This window comes from Chiloscyllium plagiosum, unplaced genomic scaffold (assembly GCF_037043375.1).
Source record: "Chiloscyllium plagiosum isolate Xiang-an unplaced genomic scaffold, Cpla_swu_hap1 HiC_scaffold_8, whole genome shotgun sequence".
Classification (NCBI taxonomy): Eukaryota; Metazoa; Chordata; class Chondrichthyes; order Orectolobiformes; family Hemiscylliidae; genus Chiloscyllium; species Chiloscyllium plagiosum.
Genome location: NW_028270146.1, coordinates 8,168,905 through 8,194,501, shown reverse-complemented (window position 1 = coordinate 8,194,501; position 25,597 = coordinate 8,168,905). Strand labels below are relative to the sequence as shown.

At 45.5% G+C, this 25,597-nt stretch overlaps 1 protein-coding gene across 2 annotated transcripts in view; it reads right to left on the bottom strand.

Annotated features, from left to right (window-relative positions):
- The window catches only part of jag2b (jagged canonical Notch ligand 2b), a 256,596-nt gene that overhangs the window by 57,424 nt on the left and 173,575 nt on the right, over positions 1-25,597 (bottom strand). For both annotated transcript variants that reach the window (XM_087989575.1, XM_087989576.1), the window contains exons 6-7: positions 12,729-12,859; positions 2,061-2,180 (exon numbers count right to left, since the gene is read on the bottom strand). In XM_087989575.1, coding sequence (XP_087845701.1) covers positions 2,061-2,180; positions 12,729-12,859 — 251 coding nt within the window. The remainder of the gene's footprint in view (positions 1-2,060; positions 2,181-12,728; positions 12,860-25,597) is intronic.

The following is a 25,597-nucleotide window of genomic DNA, read 5'->3' as shown; positions in this document are numbered from 1 at the left end:
CATTTGGACAAATACATGGATAGGAAAGGACTAGAAGGGTATGGGCCATGTGCAGGGAAACGGGGTTAGCGTGGGCGGACATTTTGGTCGGTATAGACCAGTTTGGGCCAAAGGGCCTGTCTCTGCGCTGTTGGACTCTGACTGTATGACACCACACGATGTCACAATACTGAAAGCATGGGTCTAAAACCAAAGTTCAGAGATAGCAATACATCTGAAATGGAGTCTGCATATTTAACATGGCAACGATATAGGTGGAGTTCTCTGGCTCAATGTGCCAACATTAGCTCAAAGAAAAGCTCCTCATCTTCATGGTTCTAGATTTCCCTTTGCAAATATTTAACCAATTCTCCTTTAAATGTCACAAGTACTATCCCAAGTGCCGTTCATGCTAAAGCATTTGACTAACACAATTTGACAACATTTCTTCAAACTTTCATCCTTGGTCTTCCCAGCAAAAAGCCTCAATTCGTGTGTATCTTCCCAATTGGTTCAATGGATAAATTGCCTATTTGTTCTCTCACCTTCCCCAGCCCTCCAACGATTCAAGGTCTCTGGAGTCGATGGGAAAGAGCAGTGACACTCAAGGGCTGAATGGCACAAACCTTGCGTCTATCACTCTATGTTTCTGAGCTCCTCCAATTCCATTCCCTTCAGCATCCCAAATGGAAACTGCTCCACTCTGTGGTCTTCATTTGTTTTCGCTCTAAAACCCTTGGAACTCAATGCCTAAACTCCTCTTTTACATAGTTCCTTTAAGCCTCTCTCTAACCAAGCTTTGAATCATATCCCTCACAGCTGGCCACCGTTGGAATATTACGTGCAGTTCTGGTCTCCTTCCTATCAGAAAGATGTTGTAAAACTTGAAAGGGTTTAGAAAAGATTTACAAGGATGTTGCCAGGGCTGGAGAATTTGAGCTATAGGGAGAGGCTGAACAGGCTGGGGCTGTTTTCCCTGGAGCGTCGGAGACTGAGGGGTGACCTTATAGAGGTTTACAAAATTATGAGGGGCATGGATAGAATAAATAGACAAAGTCTTTTCCCTGGGACCGGGGAGTCCAGAACTAGAGGGCGTAGGTTTAAGGTGAGAGGGGAAAGATGTAAAAGAGACCTACGGGGCAACTTTTTCATGCAGAGGGTGGTACGTGTATGGAATGAGCTGCCAGAGGATGTGGTGGAGGCTGGTACAAGGGCAACATTTAAGAGGCATTTGGATGGGTATATGAATAGGAAGGGTTTGGAGGGATATGGGCTGGGTGCTGGCAGGTGGGACTAGATTGGGTTGGGATATCTGGTCGGCATGGACGGGTTGGACCGAAGGGTTTGTTTGCATGCTGTACATCTCTATGACTCAGTCAAAAGCGGCTTTGTAATACTCAAGACAGGGGATGTGGGCATTTTACAATGTTTGGCTATAAAGTGCTTTGTTTTTCTTTGTTTGCCTATCACCGCATTTTCTAACCTCCCAACCTCACCTAACACAAAGGACAGGGGCAGCAGATACACGGGAAGATCACCACTTGACAAGTTCCCCTGCAAGCCACTGACCGTCCTGACCTGGAATGAAATTTGCCCTTCTTTAACTGTCGCGGCGCCAAAATCCCGGAATTTCCTCCGTGATGGCAATATGGGTCTGCCTACTGCATATGGACTGCAGCGGTTCACCACCATGGCCCAGGGCCAATCAACATCCACGCTGTGTGAAAGGATGCAGTGTAAAAACTTCACTGTTTTGTGGGGAGCACCCTCTGATTGGGGTGGGGGAACAGGATAGGAGAAAAACAAATTTAGGCAGACATCCTATTCACACTGCCTTTACTGAATAAAGTGTACCGGGACGACAGGATCAGGCTTGCCTGCAAAGTATTTCTTTCTTGTGCGCCACACTCCCCCAAAAAAGGAGCTGTTGATTAATCTTCTAATATCATACTATCTGATCACACACAAAAGGACAGCTGCAGGGCACAGGAGCCAACAGAACTGCACCCCTTGGAAAATGACACTCCCGCTGTACGTGGGAGTAGAGATGGCTCTGCAGCTATGGTACACTGCACACTTACCGTTATGACAGGTCTTGCCAGAATACCCTTCAGGACAAACACACTGGTATTCGTCAGGTTCTGTGTTCATACAAGTTCCTCCATTGATACACGGATGGTGTGTCCCACAGTAATTCAAGTCTTCAGGAATTAAAAACAAAATGGTTTTAAGTTAAAGGGTGGGACACAAAACCACATGCACATTTTGAAATACCAGATGCCCAACCAGAACGGTGAACAAATGACAGCTTGTCGTTTAGCCGGAGGTATCTGGGATCATCAATCACTGACCAGCCAGAAACAGAGATGTTACAGAGCTTCGCTTTTAACCTGTTGTTTGACCAACTAAATCCCACTGTTAAAAGGCTGGGAGTTACTATTACAGCTTACAGACTGGAACATCACCTCACTAGGTCTTGCATAACCTGTAGCTTATCAAGTACAAACAGATAACCACACATGTAGGTAGGAGGCATGGAGTTGGAGTTGAACACACAGAGAAAGATGCCATTTATGTAGAGTAATGGGAAGTACCTGGCGCAGACTACTCAGGCAGGTAAACATTGTCAAATCCAAGCAGCTGGATAAAAATAGCATATGGTTGCTGTATAAGATATCTGGCCAGTCAGGGTAAACTCTAAAGGTTCGTACAGTCCATCTCACCGAGTTAGGGAGGACACAGTCAGCTTTAGTGAATGGCTGTAATCATTCTCTCTGTTAGTGTTGCCTTTACAGTCAATAACCATGCAACTTAGAAGACATGAGGCAAAAACTGAAAGTGCTGGAGAAACTCAGCAGGTCTGGCAACATTTGTGGAGAGAGAACAGAGATAATGTTTCAGGTCCAGTCACTCTTCTTCAGAACTGATCATGGCTAGGAAAGGTGGTATATATTACTGAAGAAAGGGCGACTGGAGGTGGTAAAAGGACAAAAAAATTAGGTGAAGACAGAGTTCCAGAGGGAGAGAAAGATAGGGAGCTGATAGTGGGCTCCCTGGTTGTTCATTAGCTATATCTTTGTCTCTCTGTCTTTCTCTCCGTCTGGAACTCTGTCTCCACCCATTCTTTTCATCCTTTTACCACCCTTGACCACCAGCACCACTCCATCTTCAGCAACATGTACCACTTTTTCCTACTAATCAATTCTGAAGAAGGGTCAATGGTCCTGAAATGTTAACTCTGCTTTCACACCACAGATGCTATCTGACCCACTAAATTTCACCAGCAATTTCTGCTTTTGTTTTAAATTTCCAGTTCACACCGTTCTTGGTTTTAGTTTAGAAGATGTGAGTATGTCCAAAGAGATATCAGGCTAACCTATCTGAATGTTGTATCGCTCTCTCCTTACTCTGCTGTATCTTAGAACATAGAACATAGAACAGTACAGCACAGAACAGGCCCTTCAGCCCATGATGTTGTGCCGACCAATGAACCTCATGTGAGGTAAACCTAATGTACCAACCCTCAAATGTCTGTGACCATATGCATGTCCAGCAGTCTCTTAAATATCCCCAATGACCTTGCTTCCACAACTGCTGCTGGCTGCTCTCACAACTCTCTGCGTAAAGAGCCCGCCTCTGACATCTCCTCTATACTTTCCGCCAAACAGCTTAAAACTATGACCCCTCGTGTTAACAATTTCTGCCCTGGGAAAAAGTCTCTGGCTATCAACTCTATCTATGCCTCTCATTATCTTGTATACCTCAATTAGGTCCCCTCTCTTCCTTTTTTTTTCCAATGAAAAATGTCCGAGTTCAGTCAACCTCTTTTCATAAGATAAGCCCTCCAGTCCAGGCAGCATCCTGGTAAACCTCCTCTGAACCCTCTCCAAAGCATCCACATCTTTCCTATAATAGGGTGACCAGAACTGGACACAGTATTCCAAGTGTGGTCTAACCAAAGTTTTATAGAGCTGCAACAAGATCTCACGGCTCTTAAACTCAATCCCCCTGTTAATGAAAGCCAAAACACCATATGCTTTCTTAACAACCCTGTCCACTTGGGTGGCCATTTTAAGGGATCTATGTACCTGCACACCAAAATCCCTCTGTTCCTCCACACTGCCAAGAATCCTATCCTTAATCCTGTACTCAGCTTTCAAATTCGACCTTCCAAAATGCATCACCTCGCATTTATCCAGGTTGAAGTCCATCTGCCACTTCTCAGCCCATCTCTGCATCCCACAACAGTCCTCTATACTGTTAACGACACCTCCAACCTTTGTGTCGTCTGTAAACTTGCTGACCCATCCTTCAATCTCCTCATCCAAGTCATTAATAAAAATTACAGCAAGTAGAGGCCCAAGGACAGAGCCCCGTGGAACACCACTCATCACTGACTTCCAGGCAGAAGACTTTCCTTCCACTACCACTCGCTGTCTTCTGTCATTCTGTCAGCCAATTCTGTATCCAGACAGCTAAATTTCTTCCTGACCTTCTGAATGAGCCTACCATGGGGAACCTTATCAAATGCCTTTTTGAAGTCCATATACACCACATCCACCGCTCAACCCTCATCAACTTGTCTAGTCACATCCTCAAAGAACTCGATAAGATTTGTGAGGCATGACCTGCCTCTCACAAAGCCGTGCTGACTTCATTTAATCAAGCCATGCTCTTCCAGATGGTCATAAATCCTATCCCTCAGAATCCTTTCTCACACCTTGCAGATGACAGAAGTGAGACTGACTGGTCTGTAACTGCCGGGGATTTCCCTACTTCCTTCCTTGAAGAGAGGAATTACATTTGCCTCCCTCCAGTCCTCAGGTACGACTCCAGTGGAGAGTGAGGATGCAAAGATCTTTGCAAGCGGCGAAGCAATCACATTTCTCGCTTCCCAAAGCGGCTGAGGACAAATCTGGTCTGGCCCTGGCGACTTGTCAATCTTAATGTTTGTCAAAATTTTCAGCACATCAGCTTCCTCAACCTCTATCCGTTCCAGCATGCTTACCTGCTCCTCAATGGTTTCATTCACTACAAGGTCTTAACTTCTATTTAACTAACTTCTATTTAAATAACCTTGCTTGTTACCCAGGAACTAGCTCTTTTAGATTAGATTAGATTACATTACAGTGTGGAAACAGGCCCTTCGGCCCAACAAGTCCACACCGACCCGCTGAAGCGAAACCCACCCATACCCCTACATTTACCCCTTACCTAACACTACGGGCAGTTTAGCCTGGCCAATTCACCTGACCTGCACATCTTTTGGACTGTGGGAGGAAACCGGAGCACCCGGAGGAAACCCACGCAGACACGGGGAGAACGTGCAAACTCCACACAGTCAGTCGCCTGAGGCGGGAATTGAACCCGGGTCTCTGGCGCTGTGAGGCAGCAGTGCTAACCACTGTGCCACCGTGCCGCTCTTCTGCCTGGTCACCATCGTTAAGTCTCAAGACTTGTACTGCCAAGAAAAAAATTGATTGCAGCATTCCTACCCTACAATGATATTTTCAGGGTCAGGTGCCAACTATGGGCATCTCTAACTACACACTGACAGTGGTACACGTTCCATTTGACCACTTTACAACATGGTAATGATGGAGACTGATGATGGATTTCTTCAACTGAGACAACACAGTGTCACAGTTTAGAGTACAACGATACACAGCTATCCAAAGGGAAGGGAAAAGCAAATACATTTTAATAAGATGGCTGCCTTGTTAAGAATCCAGTAAAGTTAAAGAGGAGCACAGGTCAAGTCAGACTCTATAACAACAGCAGCCAACAACTCAGAGCAGATAAAGCTGTTAGCATCAGCAAGTCTATCTTCTCCTTCAGTCTTTCAGCATCTTCGAACAGCTAGAAACAGAGAAAAACAGTATTCTTTAAAAGCTTGTGAAGACCTGGAGTCTCACTAAAGTTAGAGTGAGATCTGAGAGAGAAAAAAGCGGTTGATATTGGAATCCAGAAATAATTTCAGTCTCGTAGAGCAACAGTGAAAATACTTACATTTACAACAAAGCTCTGGGCTGGGAAACTGAAAGAAGCCTTAAATCCATCGTACATTTATTAAACAAATAGTTTCCCCCATTTAAAATTATGAAAAGCTGCAAAACGTGATTCCAAACCAAGTTAAATCTTTATGAGCTAAGGTAAACCATCAATCAAGTTTTATTAGTACCTAAAACCCGAAGACAGAAAGCTCTTATTGAGTAATATTAAATTTTTATTGGAGATCCAAAAGAATTTGGAAGGTACAACAACTCTACAATGTCTTTCTTCAGGTTAAAGAAGGCAGAAGTCGGATGGGGAAGAGGTAGAAACCGTGTGGATCAGCCACTGTGTTAATAAGGTCAGGGAAAAACCCACCTGGCAGAGTAACATAGAACCAATCCTCCATTTCACTTCTTCAAACCAAAATTTTAAATTTATAAGGAAATGACAGCTTCAAACAGTTTTTAAGTCTTCAAACCATTAAAAAATAAACTTTCAAAGTTCACCAAAAGAATACCTTCAAAATTTAAAGATCTTAAAATACAGAAAAATTTCAGAGAATTGAAGAGAGGAGCTTTAAACCTTTATTAAAGCAACAACGCATTACAATTTAACAGTTTATTTTTTAAAAAATGCATTCTCCTTTATCAGTAATTAACATTAATCTACAATTTAAAAATAATTCTTATGCTAGAAATTCTGTGACAAACTGAATCAAAGCCACAATTCAAGCTTCAAGAAAAGCTGAAGATAGAGCAGGACAACAGTATACTTTTTTAAAAAAAAAGCTTTCAGAATTTAAAGGAAGCAATGTAAACAGAAATTGGAGCCAGCTGTTATATGGTCATGCACATTCACGTTACAGATACTTCAGATAGAGTTCGTCAGCATGGAAGAGACAATTTATGAGCGACAGGCTTGTGTGTAAGGTTTCTGCAGCAAACTGCATGCAGAACAAGTTAATATTCTGCCTCATTCTGTGGGACCACTGTTAGTCAGAGAGAAACAGTTACAAGGCGATACTAATACCTTTGATGCCATCATAAATGCATTTCACAAGTATTTTACTTTAAGAAGCAATTGCATTATGGAAAGAGTAAGATTCAATACAAGAGTACAGTTTCCAGGAAAACCTTTCAACAATGTCATCAAATGATCTTTATACATGGTCTGAATCTTGTGAACATGGCGCATTTCAACCAGAACTAATCAGAGACAGAATGGTCGATGGACTTTCTGATTCATCTCTTTCAGATCTTTAACAAGCGAAGGAGGATCTCACACTGGAAAAGGCTATCCAGATTGTATTAGAAGCTGCGATTCGGAAAAACCACAGAAGAATCTGGGGAACAGAAGGACAAATTTACTCCAGAAGACCATCAAACCTATCAACCTCATAAGGTACAAACACTCCAATCAGTCACACGACAAACCAACGCACAGAGTCTTCAAATCTATTGATGCTAGGGGCCACTTCCAAGATGGAGCAAAACCACACAAACATCGCTCTATTACAGCTCCGTGACCTTCCCTCCATCATAAAGTCAGAAAGGGGGTTGTTCGCACATCACAGCACAATTCGCAACTCCCCAAATACTGAAGCAACATCCAGGTTTGGGCTGACAAATGGCAACTAACATTCACTCCACGTAACTGCCAGTCAATGGTCATCTGAGAGAATCTAACCATCTTCCCTTGGCATTACAGTCACTGAATTCCCCATCGTCAGCAGTCTCAGGATTATAACTGATGAATAACCGAAGTGGACAAACAATATAAATATTGGATACAAAAGCAGGTCAGAGGTCAGGAATACTATGGTGAGTAACTCACCTCCTGACTTCCCAAAACCTGTCCACCATCTACAAGGCACAAATCAGGAGTGTGCTGGAATGTTCTCACTTGCCCTGGATGGGTGCAGCTCCAACAACACTCAAGAAACATGACACCCTCCAGGACAAAGCAGCCACTTGAATGAGATCCAGAGTGACACTGTTAACGCTCACTTCCTTCACCTCCAACGTACAGAGGCAGCTGTGTGCACTATCTACAAGATGCACTCAGCAAGTGACTCAGTAAAGCTCCTTCAGCAGTATCTTACAAACCTGCAAACTTTAGCACCTAGAAAGGCAAGGACAGCAAACCCACACGCACACTGACACTTGTCCGTTCCAAGCCAAACACCACCCTTACTTGGACTTATCCCACCGTTTCTTCAAAATCATTCGGTCAAAAGCCTGGAACTCTTTCTTTCACAACTACACCTCAAGGCCTGAAAATAGTTCAAAAAAGCAGCTCACATTTAGGAATGGGTAAGAAATTATGGCTCAACCAGTATCCTATGAATGAAAAAAGTCACAAGAATGTCTTTTTTGTAGGAAAAGTGGGCCAATTTCAAAAGGATGTAGAAGGACCAGAACTTATCCAAAAGCAACTGCAAAGTAATCCACACATTTTTTTTCCTCCTTCAGAGGACAAGTTTCTCACTGGTCAGGGCTGCATTTATTGCCCGTCCCTAATTGCCCAGGGGCAGGAAAGGGTGGATGGCTATTTCCTTCGCTAAAGAACATTAGTGAACCAGATGGCTTTTTTTCCCAACAATCAGAAATTGATTCACAGTCATCATTGGACTCTTAATTCCAGATTTTTATTGAATTAAAATTTCACCAACCATCCCGGCAGGACTCAAACCCAAGTCCCCAGAGCATTACCTGGGTCTCTGGATTAACAGTCTAGCAATCATTGCCTCCCTCATTATACAAAACATCTATTACCAATCTTATCTCAGCTAGATAACAATTTTCCAGGTCTCAAGAGAATGTGCACTGAAGCAGAAACACACACCAATTGAAAAGGGAAGGTGATGGCCTAGTGGTATTATCACTAGACTATTAATCCAGAGCTGAAAAGTGTGGCGCTGGAAAAGCACAGCAGGTCAGGCAGCATCCAAGGAGCAGGAGAGTTGACATTTCAGGCATAAGCCCTTCATCAGGAATTAATCCAGAGCCGCCAGTAATATTCTGGGGACACGGATTGGAATCCTGACATGACAGATGGTAGAGTTTGAATTCAGTAAGTCTGGAATTAAGAGTCTAATGATGACCACGAATCCATTGTTGATTGTTGGAAAAACCCACCTGGTTCACTAATGTCCTTTAGGGAAGGAAACTGCCATCCTTACCTGGTCTGTGACTCCAGACTCACAGCAGTGTGGCTGATACCGAACTTCCCTCTGGATAATTAGGGATGGACACTAAATACTGGCCCAGCCAGTGACACTCCCATCCCATGAATGAGGGGAAAACAAATCACCTACATTAGAGTTTGAGATTGTCTTAATACTCCCAGCAAAGAAAACATCATTTACTTCACATGGTTGGAAGAACTCTTTACTATCCTCCACCCAGCAGATAATTTCTAGTTCGAAAATGCATCAAAAACAAGGGTGACTCATCAACCAAAAAGACAATGTCACAGGCTGGGAAATGTAAAGCCAGATCTGCTTGGCAATAAGGTTGAAAAGAGAAGACAACTTCTCACACCTCAGCAATCTTCTTTTATCACACATTCAGAAGAAATTTTTTTAAATCCTCTGGACATGGTGATCCATGTAACATTCGCAACAATTCACAGCAAAAGATGTTCGACATTTATCCTCAAGCAGAAGGTCATCTATGTATCCAAGCTGGTGTGACGTTATCAAACCAGAGACTTGGAAAGAGAAAGGACAGTGGTAAGTGATGCCTACTTTGTGTGATGGATTAAACAGGGAAGTCCGAGTTTGGCAGGTGATTTGCATAAGACAGCTGGCCTAAAAGTTTGAAGCTTTGTATGACTGTCTTGGGGAAAGAGATTGCCAGTTCTAGTGAGTTTACTGATGTAGCTGTTCTGGTCTGTTAGTCTTACTTCTACTGTTATCAACCATGCAGTTTGGGTTAACTTGGTATCTCTAGGGGAGAGTCATGCATTCTGGTAATAGGTAGTTCTCTCCTTACTGTTCTACAATCTACTGACTTGCTACAATCTAATATACCTTTTTGTTACTTAAGAACAAACCTGTCCTTCTAAGACTTCAAGCGTACATGTCAGTCCCTGAACTAGCACTAAAAAGAGGGATTGGTGACAGCATATATACCTACACAAGATTCTTTCAGAAACAGGTAATATCTGCAGGTAACTCTTACAATATGGGACACATGAAACAAAGAAAGGTCCCAAAAGATTGTGTGTGCCCCAAAGAATGCTACAGGGCACACTGAGTTCTCCAGATTATAATTAATTTGTGGGAGAAAAAAAATTCTAAAACATGAAGCCCATTTGGAACCACATTTCCTGGTAGAATTATGATATCATGGTATCCAATCATTCACACAGGATATGGAGCCAGGAACAGAGGAAGTGAGGTTACAAATTATCCCGACCGCTGCGCACTCAAAGCCACAAGACCGTTAGCAAAAAACATTTTACATTGACCTGCAAAATCATATATGTGTAACTCAAGTGGCTAATCTTCTCAAAGACAGGATAAAGACCAGGACTGGAATTTCAACGAGACGTACTAATAAATGGGTGGGTGAAACTCTCGCTGTGCCTAACTTCAAAGGTATAGATTCTATTCGTTAAGTTACATTTGCATCGAGAATAATGTCAGGTTACAGGAACTTCAGCAAGATTCTGATGAGCACATGCTGGTCTTTAGAATTATCAGTGGTGCTAGGTAGCGGACTGAAAATTCCACACCTCGGTTAATTCAAGTTCCCGAAAGGATACAGGTCCTAATGTGTAAATTTATCCCAGGCACATAATTATTAAATAAATATTACATTACATTTACAACACAGAAATAATTATAGAACTATAATCATTTTATAGTTCTATATATAAAGAATTATAGAATCATAGAACAGAGTCATAGAATCCCTACATTGTGGAAGCACGCCATTTGGCCCATCGAGTCCATACCCTCTGAAGAGCATCTCACGATCCCACCCAAAATCCCTGTAACCCTGCATTCCCCATGGCTAGCCCATCTAGCCTGCACATCCCTGGAAACTACGGGACAACTTAGCATGATCAATCCAGCCTAATCTGCACATCTTTGGACTGTGGGAGGAACCAGAACACCCAAAGGAAACCCACACAGACATGGGGAGAATGTGTAAACTCCACACAGAGTTGAACCCGTGAGCAGTTATTTCCCCCACTATTTCCAGCTTTCACAATATTTTGCTATCTTCCATAATTGGTTCATCTAGCTTCCCTTTAAGTTCAACTGGAGGATTCACGTGGTAATGAGCCCATCTATTCAACACAGTAAAGAAGTTTCTCTCTGGTTCCCTGTTGAATTTATGAACAATTTTATTTAAGTGGAGAAAGACTGCAGAAAGCTACACATGGAAGGATTTGGGAGTCCTCATGTGTGATTTAACAGGAAATAGGAAAGCAAATGGAACACTGACCTTTATTTCTAAGGGAATGGAGTATAACAAAATAGAGAGGAGAGGTCTTGCTAAAACTGTTCAAGGCACTGGTCAGACATCAGCTGGAATACTGTGAAGAGTTCTGGGCCACGTATGTAAGGAAAGATACACTGGTATTGAAGGCAGTGCAGGGAAGCTGATAACCAGATATGGAGGGACTGTCTTATGAAGACAGGTTGAGTAGATCGAGCCTGTACTCATTGGAGTTTAGAGGAATGAGAGACAACCTCATTGAAACATACACATTCTTTGGGGACTTGACAGGAGAGATGCGAAAAATTAATTTCCTCTTGTGGGAGGGTCTACGACTAGAAGGCATCATCTCAGAGTAAGGGGTTGCCCAGTTAGGGCTGAGAATGAGAAGGAATTTCTTTTCTGATTAGATTAGATTAGATTACTTAGTGTGGAAACAGGCCCTTCGGCCCAACAAAGAGCCGACCCTCCAAAGAGCAAAAAGGTAAAAACAATGACTGCAGATGCTGGAAACCAGATTCCGGATTAGTGGTGCTGGAAGAGCACAGCAGTTCAGGCAGCATCCGAGGACAGGCAAAATCGACATTTCGGGCAAAAGCCCTTCATCAGGAATAGAGGCAGAGAACCTGAAGGGTGGAGAGCAACCCACCCAGACCCATTCCCTTACATTTACCCCTTCACCTAGCACTACGGGCAATTTAACATGGCCAATTCACCTAATCTGCACATCTTTGGACTGTGGGAGGAAACCGGAGCATCCAGAGGAAACCCATGCAGACACGGGGAGAATGTGCAAACTCCACACAGACAGTCACCTGAGGGGAGTGAATCTGTGTAGTCCTTTATGACAGAGGGTTTTTGTGACTGAGTCATTCAGTACATTCAGGGCTGAGAGAGACAGCTTTTTAATCAGTAAGAGAATCAAGGGTTTGGGGAAAAGGCAGGGCAGTGGAGTTGAGGATTATCAAATCAGCTATGATTACATTGCATGGTGGAACGGATATGATGGGATGAATGGCCCTCTTCTGCTCCTATATTATATGGTCTGCTCATATTTATTAATCCTAGGTAATATTTACAGCCACTGTAGTGTCCTGGAATGATTTTTAATATACCTGTGTTCAATAGATGTCAACTTAAAAACATACACAAATATTGTACAAGAGTGTATGCAAACACATGAAGGGGCGAAAAGCTGACATGTTCATCAAGTAAACGCTGTCTTAAACATCTTCCTCCTCCTCCTCTCCATCCTGAGTGTGTACAGCTCAGGCCAGGTAAAGCTGCTTGGTGCACACATACCTTTGTTACACAGCAGCCCTCCCCAGTTGGTTTCACAGTTACACTGCCATGGCTCGACACACGTCCCATGGACACATCCTGGGTACGGGATACACTCGTCACAGAACTGCCCTTGCCACCCGTACAGACAGCTGAAAAGACAAAATATGAAATAAGATAAACTGCTTCCCATACAGAGAGAAGGCAAGACACAAATGCAGCTCCAAACTACTACATTACATTACAAACTGACAGCGAGTACCAACTATGACTCAGTAACACTCTCCCTCGAGAGAGTTATGGCCATTGAGTCAGGTGCTATAGCAGACCGACTGAGCAGTACTGAAGGAATACTGCAGTGTCTAGGTTGCTGTATTTCAAACAGGGCAGTAACCTGGAGCCCCATCCATCTACACTTTCATTGTCCTTCAGCTCCCACCCTTCAATGCAGCACAGATGGAATGGCCAATCATTAAACAAACAGTGACTCGGCTTTCTAACTGTGTAGATGCTGCCCCTCCTGCTGAGCGCCCTGTTTTGTTAATGGTTTGTTTTGACAGTATGATGCCCCTTTGTTAAAAGCTCACATGGTTCTCTGGGAGAAGTCTTTGGAAAGTTCAAATGATCTGTTCGGATTCCATCAGAAGCAGTTTGGGAATTGGAATTCAGTGAAAATTAATACAGTGTGGGCAAATGGTGGCGTCAGGCCCGAACACCCTCAAAATATTTTACAAAGGTAGCCTAGACCTTAACTTTTTCTTATTCTAAAGGGAGATGTGAAGTGGATGTTCCAAGTGTCATGCAGCTGGTCAAACCACTCAGCTTTAAGCAAAACAAAATTTATTTAAACGCTATAGTTAAAGCACAAACAAAAGAAAACAGAATTCAGGATAGTTGAACTGTTGGAAAACCTAACTGATGTAATACAGCAACTATTACCAATTAATTGCTTCAATAGAGTAACACGTCTTGTGGGCGGCACGGTGGCACAATGGTTAGCACTGCTGCCTCACAGCGCCAGAGACCCGGGTTCAATTCCCGCCTCAGGCGACTGACTGTGTGGAGTTTGCACGTTCTCCCCGTGTCTGCGTGGGTTTCCTCCGGGTGCTCCGGTTTCCTCCCACAGTCCAAAGATGTGCGGGTCAGGTGAATTGGCCATGCTAAATTGCCCGTAGTGTTAAGTAAGGGGTAAATGTAGGGGTATGGGTGGGTTTCGCTTCGGCGGGTCGGTGTGGACTTGTTGGGCCGAAGGACCTGTTTCCACACTGTAATCTAATCTAATCTAATCTAATCTAAGTCTTAAACGCACCCCTTGGCAAAAAGAGGAATTCAAACACAGATTCTTGCAGGCAGGAGAGAACAACATCCAGAAAGATTTCAGGAGAAGGTCAGAGGAGTTCTTTACTGAAGTTTGCAACTCCCCTGGACTCCTGCACCTTGTGACTGCCAACAGCTAAAAAAACAAACTGAAAAAACTGTGAACTGGGAGAACCGCCACTCCCATTCAATTGTTAACTTAGCCGCTTCCCAGACTCTTCAGCACCTCGGCCTCATGACCTCTCTTGCAAACAGCCAAGGACAAAATAACCTTTTAAAATGACATCATCGTCAAACACTAGACTAAGTGTGGGCGGCACGGTGGCACAGTGGTTAGCACTGCTGCCTCGCAGCGCCAGAGACCCGGGTTCAATTCCCGCCTCAGGCGACTGACTGTGTGGAGTTTGCACGTTCTCCCCGTGTCTGCGTGGGTTTCCTCCGGGTGCTCCGGTTTCCTCCCACAATCTAAAGATGTGCAGGTCAGGTGAATTGGCCATGGGAAATTGCCCGTAGTGTTAGGTAAGGGGTAAATGTAGGGGTATGGGTGGGTTGCGCTTCGGGGGGTTGGTGTGGACTTGTTGGGCCGAAGGGCCTGTTTCCACACTGTAATGTAATGTAATGTAATGTAATCTAATCTAATCTAATAACTCAGAGGCTCATGCAGCACAGCGATAATGTCCCTACCTCTGGGCCGTAAGGCCTGAGGTCAAGACCCACCTGCTCCGGAAGTGTGTCATAACAAGCCTGACAACTCGGCCAGCTGTCCTGATCCAGTTTTAATCGGAGGCTCTGAGCTCCCACATCAATATGGCCAAATCTTAGCTTTATACTCAAGTGTCCGAGAGCATGGGTCTGGCACGGCGAGAAAGCCGAGTCACTGTTTGTTTAGTGATTGGCCATTCCATCTGTGCTGCATTGAAGGGTGGGAGCTGAAGGTCAATGGAAGGGTAGATGGATGGGGCTCCAGGTTACTGCCCTGTCTGAAATACAGCAACCTAGACACTGCAGTATTCCAGGCACGGTGGCACAGTGGTTAGCACTGCTACCTCACAGCGCCAGAGACCCGGGTTCGATTCCCGCTTCAAGCGACTGACTGTGTGGAGTTTGCACGTTCTCCCTGTGCCTGCGTGGGTTTCCTCCGGGTGCTCCGGTTTCCTCCCACAGTCCAAAAATTAGGTGAATTGGCCATGCTAAATTGCCCGTAGTGTTAGGTCAAGGGGTAAATGTAGGGGAATGGGTCTGGGTGGGTTGTGCTTCGGAGGGTCGGTGTGGACTTGTTGGGCCGAAGGGCCTGTTTCCACACTGTATGGAATCTAATCCAAAACGATGACTCAGCACATTCACCAGGCAGGCAGACTGCAGCAATTCCAGCTGGTGCCCACCAACGCCAACTTGTCATGATAGTTAGAGGTACTGGCCTCATCATTGACACACACATCTCCTGTCAAGTGAGGGAGTAGATACTCCTGCATGAAGATCGCTGACTCAGGCAACATGAAATAGAAGGAGACACACAGCCATCTTTAACAACCTCAGGTCATCCAAGAAGCTTTTACAGCGAATTAATTAATTCCTCCTTCTCTGAAATACTGTGCTGAAGCAAACAATTGGCCAGCTTGCAGGCTGCTGCATTTGTTACATGATTATAGCGCTGTTCCCTCGATTCTTACACAGTCGGCCCACTGCAAACCAACAGCAGAAAGCAGAAACCTAACTTTCATTTTAATAGAAATGGTGAGGGATTAGATTGGCTGGGGCGGGGCAGGAGGGAGGGGGAAGAATGGTTATAAACATTCCATGGCAAGTATTCAGGCACAACAAAGCTCATCTCTCCATCTTGAGTTCACTCGAAAACGGAGCCAAATTTGATCAAACACATATTAAACATTTGCCACACTGCAGCAGCAGTCTCCTACACATAGAGCAGATCACAGCAAATCATTTCAGCTTGCTAAAAGACAAAAGGTGGTTCTCCTTACAGCTGAGATGGTTAAGGGGAGGTTTACCTGAATTTAAGAAGGGTTCTGATTGAGTAGAAAGGGACAGGCTGTTGCCCACTCTTTTTAGTTCATTCAGAGGAGGTGGGTATCACTGACCACCATTTAGTGCCCATTATTGAGCCAAGCACATTATTGTGGGTCTAGTGTAGACCAGACCAGGTAAGGATGATAAGTCCATTCTCTAAAAGGGCATTCATGAACTTGTTGGATCTTTCTGACAAACAACAATGGTTTCATTAGATCCTTAGTTTCAAGATTTTTAGAAACATAGAAAACAGGTGCAGGAGGACGCCATTTGGCGCTTCAAAATCACTGAATATGATCATGGTTGATCACGCAATTTCAGTACTCTACTCCCAGTCTCCCTCCATACCTGTTGACCCCTTTAGCAACATCCAGCTCCCTCTCATATCCAACAACCTTGGCCCAACAGCTTTCACAACTCCATGATTTTATTGAGTTCTAGCTACATTATCTAAGGAGAGGTAATTGCTGCATGGTCTTAATGACTGGACTGTTAACCTAGAGAGTAGGCGAGGACTGCAGATGCTGGAGACCAGGGTTGAAAAATGTGGTGCTGGAAAAACACAGCAGGTCAGGCAGCATCCGAGGAGCAGGAGAATCGACGTTTCAGTCATAAGCCTCATTCTTCAGGAATTAGGCTGGTGTGCCAAGCGGGCTGAGATAAAAGATAGGGGGGGGGGGAGGGGAGGGGCGCTGGGAATACGATAGGTGGAAGGAGGTTAAGGTGAGGGTGATAGGCCGGAGAGGGGCTGGGGGCGGAGAGGTCGGGAAGAAGATTGCAGGTCAACAGGGCGGTGCTGAATCCAGGGACTGGGACTGAGATAAGGTGGGGGGGGGGGGGGGGAGGAAATGAGAAATCTGGATAAATCTACATTCATCCCGTGTGGTTGGAGGGTTCCTAGGCGGAAGATGAGGCGCTCTTCCTCCAGGCGTCGTGTGGTCAGGGTCTGGCGATGGAGGAGGCCAAGGACCTGCATGTCATTGGTGGAGTGGGAGGGGGAACTGAAGTGTTCAGCCACGGGGTGGTTGGGTTGGTTGGTGCGGGTGTCCCAGAGGTGTTCCCTGAAACGTTCCGCAAGTAGGCAGCCTGTCTCCCCAATGTAGAGGAAACCACATCGGGTGCAGTGGATGCAGCAAATGATGTGTGTGGAGGTGCAGGTGACTTTGCGACGGATATGGAAGGATCCCTTGGGGCCTTGGAGGGAAGTGAGGGGGGAGGTGTGGGCGCAAGTTTTGCACTTCTTACGGTAGCAGGGGAAGGTGCCGGGAGTGGAAGTTGGGTTGGTGGGGGGTGTGGACTTGACGAGGGAGTCGCGGAGGGAGTGGTCTCTCCTGAATGCTGATAGGGGTGGAGAGGGAAATATATCCCTGGTGGTGGGGTCTGTCGGGAGTTCTGGCGGGGTTCAAGGGCGGAGGTGCAGGAGGTGGAGGCCCAATTCCAATACCAAACAACTCAAATGGCCTCCTTCTTCAAAGACCGCAATTTCCCCTCCGACGTGGTCGACGATGCTCTCCACCACATCTCCTCCACTTCCTGCACCTCCGCCCTTGAACCCCGCCCCTCCAATTGCCACCAGGACAGAACCCGACTGGTCCTCACCTTCCACCACACCAACCTCCGGGTACATCGTATGATCCTCTGTCATTTCTGCCACCTCCAGACAGACCCCACCACCAGGGATATATTTCCCTCTCCACCCCTATCAGCATTCAGGAGAGACCACTCCCTCCGCGACTCCCTCGTCAGGTCCACACCCCCCACCAACCCAACCTCCACTCCCGGCACTTTCCCCTGCAACCGCAAGAAATGCAAAACTTGTGCCCACACCTCCCCCCTCACCTCCCTCCAAGGCCTGGTGGATTGTGAATTCTGTAAAAATCTGGAATTAAGAGTCTAATGATGACCATGAATGCATTCTTGGTTGTTGTAGAAACCCATCTGGTTCACTAATGTCCTTTAGGGAAGGAAACTGCCATCCTTACCTGGCTTGAGACAAAAACAAACACAGATGCTGGAATCCAAGGAAGACAAGCAGAAGGCTGGGAGAACACAGCAAGCCAGGCAGCATCAGGAGGTGCAGGAGTCAATGTTTCAAGTGTAACTCTTCTTCAGGACTGGGGGTGGGTGTAAGGGGGAGCTGCAGATAAAGGAGGGGAAGGGGAGGAAAGGGTAATGGGTGGGGAGAGGGTCGGGGTAGTGAGGTGGGGGATATGTGAATACAGCTGGAGGGTACGAACTGGTTGGCCGATGGGAGGAATGACTCCGGATGGCAGCTGGAATGAAGGGTCGGTCAGAGGACTGCAAGGGAGGGACTGGGAAGGGAGTCGGGGGATGGGAAAGGAGGTTATTTGAAATTGGAGAGTTGAGTCCTCCAGGCTGTAGGCTGCCCGGGCGGAAGATGAGCTGTTCCTCCAATCTGCAGTCTGATTCGCTGTGGCAATGGAGGAGGCAGAGGATGGTCTTGTCGGAAAAGGAGTGGGAAGAGGAATTAAAACGGGTGGTGAATGTCGTGGCAATGGAGGAGGCCAATTCATTCCTCTCATCGAGCAACCATGCTGTACCCTCTACTTGTGTTCCTATCCCCACCTCATCACTCTACCCCTCTCCCTACCCAAAACCCTCCCTCACCCCCACTCCCATTCCCTTTATCTGCAGCTCCCTTTACATCCACCCCCAGTCCTGAAGAAGGGTTACACCTGAAACGTTATCTTCTCCCCCTTTTGATGCTGCCTGGCTTGCTGTGTTCTTCCAGCCTCCTGCTTGTCTATCCTTTGCTGGTCTGGCTGACATTGACTACAGACCCACTGCCGCTTGGGTAACTAGCGAATGGTAAAAAAATGTTGGCCTAGCCAGTGATGTCTACATCTGTGAACAAATATTTTAAAAAAACTATTCTGTGGTGGGATTCAAACCCAGGACCTCAGAACATTGACTGCCTCTCCGGATTAACAATCCTGATGAAGGGCTTTTGCCCGAAACGTCGATTTTGCCTGTCCTCGGATGCTGCCTGAATTGCTGTGCTCTTCCAGCACCACTGATCCAGAATCTGGTTTCCAGCATCTGCAGTCATTGTTTTTACCCTTTTTATCTCCGGATTAACAGTCTAGCTACAGGTCGTTCTGGTATAATGCACATTTCATCAACGCAAATTGGCTATAAAGTGATTGACAAATTGTGAACGCTGTTTGAATAACGCAAACTCACTGAACGGTTACAGTGGTTTTCCATAGCGAGAATTTCTATAGCATGAGGTTGCAGAGGGACACAACTGTCACGTTATAGCAGAACGACCTGTATAAGACCACGAGGCTAATGTCAGACAGTTATGAGTTGGAAGAGTTGGTGACCAGAAGACACAGAATTTGTGAATTGCTGCTTTATTGATGATCTGGGATGCACACGGTGAAAGGTTCAACAGCACTGAAGAAAATTGGATAAATTCTGGAAAAAGGATTAAGGAAAGGGGAATAATTGGATTACTCTTTCAAAGAGCCAGTACAGGCACAATGGACCACATGGCTTCCTCGTGCACGACCTGACCGTGTGCCTTACTGCAACAACACACCATCCCTCCGGTTTACAGACTGGATGCTTGCCAGAGGTGGGGAGAGAAGCAGGGGCTATCTGGTGCAAAGTTACTCATCCATTGTCACAGGCCAGCAGGCAGCTATTTTTATTGCTGGCAATGATTGAAACCACAACTGTCCCACCGTTATTCCGGGGAAAAGTTATTTTTGGATGCCTCGCAGGGATCAGAGTCATTGTGTAGCTCCACGTCACGGAGATGTGCAGATTCCAGCTGAAGGATTCCTACTGGAAATCCGGGCTCAGGCTGAAGGTGTTCTATTCACATTTCACCCAAAAACACTCGCAATTCTGCCAAAACTCCCAAATACGCTGCCTGAACAAAAGCTACCACATGGGCAAATCGGTATTTAAAGGAAAGCTGGCTGAGAATGAGGGAGAAAAGGAAATCAAGGAAGGTGGAAACGGTTTGTCTGGACCAGAAACACTGATAACTGAGCTGGTTCTCTGCTGCAAATTCTACATTAATATCTTTCCAACCAATGTTCCAACTATTCAGAGGGCAAGGAAAATAATTAATATATTACCTATGTTTGGTTCTGTAGTTTAAAAGGTAAAAGCTTCGAGTTACAGCTGTTTTGTCGTACTGCTGGCAGGAAGGCTAAAGTAAGGATATTTACAGCACATAAACAACGAACTCAAAACAAAATCCTGCAGATGCTAGAGGTCTGAAATTAAAACAAAGTGCTGGCGAAACTCAGCAGGTCTGGCAACATCTGTGGCAACAGAAACAGAATTAACGTTTTGGGTCCAAATTCACTTTTTCAGAACTGTGGAGTTTCAAAGCAGAGTCTCTGGACTCGAAATGTTAACAGTTTCTCTCTCCCCGCAACTGCGGTCAGACCTGTCGAGTTTCTCTAGCAGTTTCTAGGTTTCAGTTCACAATCAGGAAAGATCCTACTGATACAGATTTACCAATAGGTATTATTGAAGGTGGGCTGAGGTATCACAGTGACAAAGGTGTGGAGGTGCCGGTGTTGGACTGGGCTGGACAAAGTCAGAAGTCGTGACACCAGGTTATAGTTCAACAGGTTTTTTTTTGAAATCACAATGTTTTGGAGCTCTGCTTCGAAAGCTTGCCATTTCAAATAAACTTGTTGGACGACAACCTGGTGTCGTGTGACTTCTGACAGTGACAAAGACAGAAGAGGAGAAGACAAAATCTTCAGTTGAGATTAATGGCTGACTTTGGTCCTTTGGACAAGAGAATAGAGGCTGGACTTTCACTTAGGAAGGCAGTAAGTTTGCTTCCTGGCCTTCAGAACCGCTCGTTGGCAAGTAGCTATCTGAAATTACGAGAAGATGGTGTCACAGGAATGTGGGCGCATATACTGTTTGCATCAAGCCCAGACAAAGAGGTTGTGCTAAATAAAGATGAGCTATATTATACAAACAGAAAGCAGAAAATGCTGGAAATAGTCAGCCGATTCTAAAGATAGGCAGTTGGCTAAAATATTAACTGTTTAGCACTCAACAGATTCTGCTGAGCATTTCCAGCATCCACTGTATCGTGCTTGTGCATGACACAAATTTCGAAACACCTTTATGAGACGGTATGAAGTTGACTCTGCTGTTACCTGTTTCTACAATTCATCCACAAACATCTAAAATCACTACCTTGCTGGCTGAGGGAGCTTATGTACAAAATGGCTGCCACTTTTCTCTAAGTTACAACAATGGTCTACACTTCAAAACTGTGAACTTAGTTGGCCGTAAAGTAATTTAGGAAGGGCAGAGGTTATGACAGAAAATGCCTTTGTGGTTTCAGGGCAGGCTCTAAATACTGAAAACATAAAAACCAGGCTGAGACTCCAGGGGAAGTCCAAGTTACCTGTGCTCTGTCCAACAACAGCACAGAATGCAGAAGGATCTGACAATGCCATCATAACAACAAGCTCTTTAGCCTTATAGGACACTTAGACTTCCGAATTCGGAGAATGGAGTATTTGGGGGTGACAGCTAACACACTGCAGCACTGGCTGTCAAGAGGGGGTTAAACTCAGGAAGTGGAAATAGTCCCACAGGGATGGTACATTCAATATCACATTCTTTAAGCTGCTCTCAAATCCATGTCTCTGCTTTTAAGAAATGCACCATAACTGAACCAGCTGCTAGCTCAGCCTGAGTACAGTACTGGAGCAGAAGGACTTCTCTCAGCCTCTCATGCCTGTCCGGCCAGTCAATGAGATCATGGCTAATCGTTGAGCCCACTTCACTATCCCTGCCATTGTTTCCTGCTACTTCATAGCCAACTAAAATCTGCTGATCTCTGCCTTGAAAGCTCAAAATAATTCCAATATCCACAATGTTGCCCAGCAAGAGTACTCCAGATTCCTGTTGTAGAAGGTACTGGCTCTGACAGAATTTATGTTGAAGTTGTTTTACGTTCTGAAGAATCTGATGACTTCCACCCAAAGGCTGAGTGACAAGCAGTTATCAGACATGTCATCTCCAGCTCCTGAGAATCTCTGGGATTCTGTCTCACTAACCAACTCAATTTCTTCCCTGTTCCTATCGTACAATAAACCGAAACTTGTTGTTAAGACAAATGCCTCTCTGCTGCGATTTAGACTGACCCCTTAAACTCAGCACAGAAAAGGGGAGGGTGGCTGCTGTGGTAATGCCCCTACCTCTAGGTCAGAAGGTCCAGGCTGAAGTCCCATAGCACGTCTCAACAGAAGTTGATTTTAAAACTGACCGAGGGGGAAGGATTAGCTGTAAAGGTCCGGGTTTAAGTCTCCCCCTTGCTGAAGGTGTTATATAGCAAGTGCAAACTGGTTGATTTAAAAGCATCGGAATAGAGGAGTGAGAGCAGCTCTCCACCTCAGACACAAGCTCACAGTGGGCTGGGACTGCAACATGACAGTCTCCCACCACTTAGAACATAGAACATAGAACAGTACAGCACAGAACAGGCCCTTCAGCCCACGATGTTGTGCCGACCATTGATCCTAATGTGAGGTAAACCTAATGTACCAACCCTCAAATTTCTGCGACCATATGCACGTCCAGCAGTCTCTTAAATATCCCCAATGACCTTGCTTCCACAACTGCTGCTGGCAACGCATTCCATGCTCTCACAACTCTCTGCGTAAAGAACCCGCCTCTGACATCCCCTCCATACTTTCCGCCAAACAGCTTAAAACTATGACCCCTCGTGTTAACAATTTCTGCCCTGGGAAAAAGTCTCTGGCTATCAACTCTATCTATGCCTCTCATTATCTTGTACACCTCAATTAGGTCCCCTCTCTTCCTTATTTTTTCCAATGAAAAAAGTCCGAGCTTGGCCAACCTCTCTTCCTAAGATAAGCCCTCCATTCCAGGCAGCATCCTGGTAAACCTCCTCTGAACCCTCTCCAAAGCATCCACATCTTTCCTATAATAGGGCGACCAGAACTGGACACAGTATTCCAAGTGCGGTCTAACCAAAGTTTTATAGAGCTGCAACAAGATCTCACAACTCTTAAACTCAATCCCCCTGTTAATGAAAGCCAAAACACCATATGCTTTCTTAACAACCCTGTCCACTTGGGTGGCCATTTTAAGGGATCTATGTACCTGCACACCAAGATCCCTCTGTTCCTCCACACTGCCAAGAATCCTATCCTTAATCCTGTATTCAATTTTCAAGTTCGACCTTCCAGAATGCATCACTTCGCATTTATCCAGGTTGAAGTCCATCTGCCACCTCTCAGCCCATCTCTGCATCCTGTCAATGTCACGCTGCAGCCTACAACAGCCCTCTATACAGTCAACGACACCTCCAACCTTTGTGCTGTCTTGTGGTGTAGTAACTGTCCCCTCTGCTTTCAATACTGATGGGTCAGCTCTAATTTTAATATTATATCCCATTGCTTTGGAGTTCATCGAACTGGGTTATGGAAATTTGACAGCTTTCCGATTTAACCCTCTGAGCCTGTGTGAATTTGTAATGCCGGGCTCAATGGTTGTGAGCTGGATTCAGAGCTCAATTTGCAACAGGCGATTTATCAGCTCACAAACAACTTAAGATTAGATTAGATTACTTACAGTGTGGAAACTGGCCCTTCGGCCCAACGAGTCCACACCGACCCGCAACCAACCCAGACCCATTCCCCTACACCTAACACTACGGGCAATTTACCATGGCCAATTCAGCTAACCTGCACATTTTTGGACTGTGGGAGGAAACTGGAGCACCCGGAGGAAACCCACGCAGACACGGGGAGAATGTGCAAACTCCACACAGTCAGTCACCTGAGGTGGGAATTGAACCCGGGTCTCTGGCGCTGTGAGGCAGCAGTGCTAACCACTGTGCCACCCTTGTCCTGGGAACATCACTAAGTCCAGATAAAATTAATTGTTCCACAATTCCTCGTCCTAAAGCCTATCCAATGACTCATCCAGCAATTCAAACCAGAGGAACAGAAAACACTACATAAAAACATTAAAGGGGCTCAGGAATGTAAACATGTTGCCATCCCCAGGAACCTTCTGGCAATGGGATGGGTTCATCAAGAGCCCACTGCACCTGATGAAGATGATGGGACCACATTGCTGTCCCACTCCTTTTGTCTGTGATTGTGTTGCAGAATTAGCAGGTCACTGCCAGGGTCTTATCCAATGGCTATTGCACATGCCTGAACTCTCCAAAGAAACTGTCATAAGACTCCTCAGGTCATCACGTGTAGTTAGCGCGTGTACTAACCACAGTATTCAGTGTAACAATTCACCAAGACATCTTCAACAACTGACCAGAACCATCACCAACTAGAAATCACAGGAAACAAGGGTATGGTGAAACCATCGGCACACTGAACATAAAAGCACTCCAATGATCATAAAGCATTTTTGGATCACAGAGGTTGTGAAAACGAGAATGAAACAGCACGGAGAAAAGTATCATAGCATTAGAAAAGGATAAATCTCTCTCTCTAAAGCTTTCCTCTCTGTCTTGCTGTAATGAGATGGTAAACTGGGATTTCACGTTTTTGTTAAAAAAGCAGGGTTAGCTGCAGAACAACTGGATGCTTCAGTAAGAGGGAAGAGGAATCCAAAGTCTTCCCCGAGCAGGATGTCTTACACTTCCAACATCAATCAGCAGGTGCATGACTGAGCTGAGTCAATTTCCCGTGTGGAAGTCTGAATCATGCCGATGGATCTGGCACTCACCATCATTCAGAATACTCAACTGGACGGCAGTGGAAAGGGGGAGGAAGCTGTCTTGGAGCAGCAAGTTACTGCAGATGCTGGAATCTGTACTGAAAACAACAAAGGTTGAAGATCACAGTGGGGTCAGGCAGCATCCATGGACAGACACCAAGCTAACATTTCGAGTCTGGATGACTCTTCATCAGATTCATCGTCACCTCAAGTCCACAGAGAGCTACAACTGACACTGTTTGAGACGGATTCTCCAGATCAGCTGGAAAGACAGGCATCCTAACATCAGTGTCCTTGAAGCAGCCCACAGCACCAGCAGCGATGCCACCCTAAACCAACTCCACTGGGCCAGCCACGCATTTGGGATGCATGAGTTACAACTTAAAAAAGCAAATCATCTTGAGTCAGCTCAAGAAAAGCACTCCAGGCATTGGAGGAGGTTGAACAGTTCATCCACTTCACCAACACCTTCCACCCCGACCTCAAATTCACCTGGACAGTCTCGGACTCCTCCCTCCCCTTCCTAGACCTTTCTGTTTCTATCTCAGGCGACCGAATCAACACGGACATCTACTACAAACCTACCGACTCCCACAGCTACCTGGACTACACCTCCTCCCATCCTGCCCCCTGTAAAAACGCCATCCCATTCTCCCAATTCCTTCGTCTCCGCCGCATCTGCTCCCAGGAGGACCAGTTCAAAATACGTACAACACAGATGGCCTCCTTCTTCAAGGACCGCAATTTCCCCCCCGACGTGGTCGACGGTGCCCTCCACCGCATCTCCTCCACTTCCCGCTCCTCCGCCCTTGAGCCCCGCC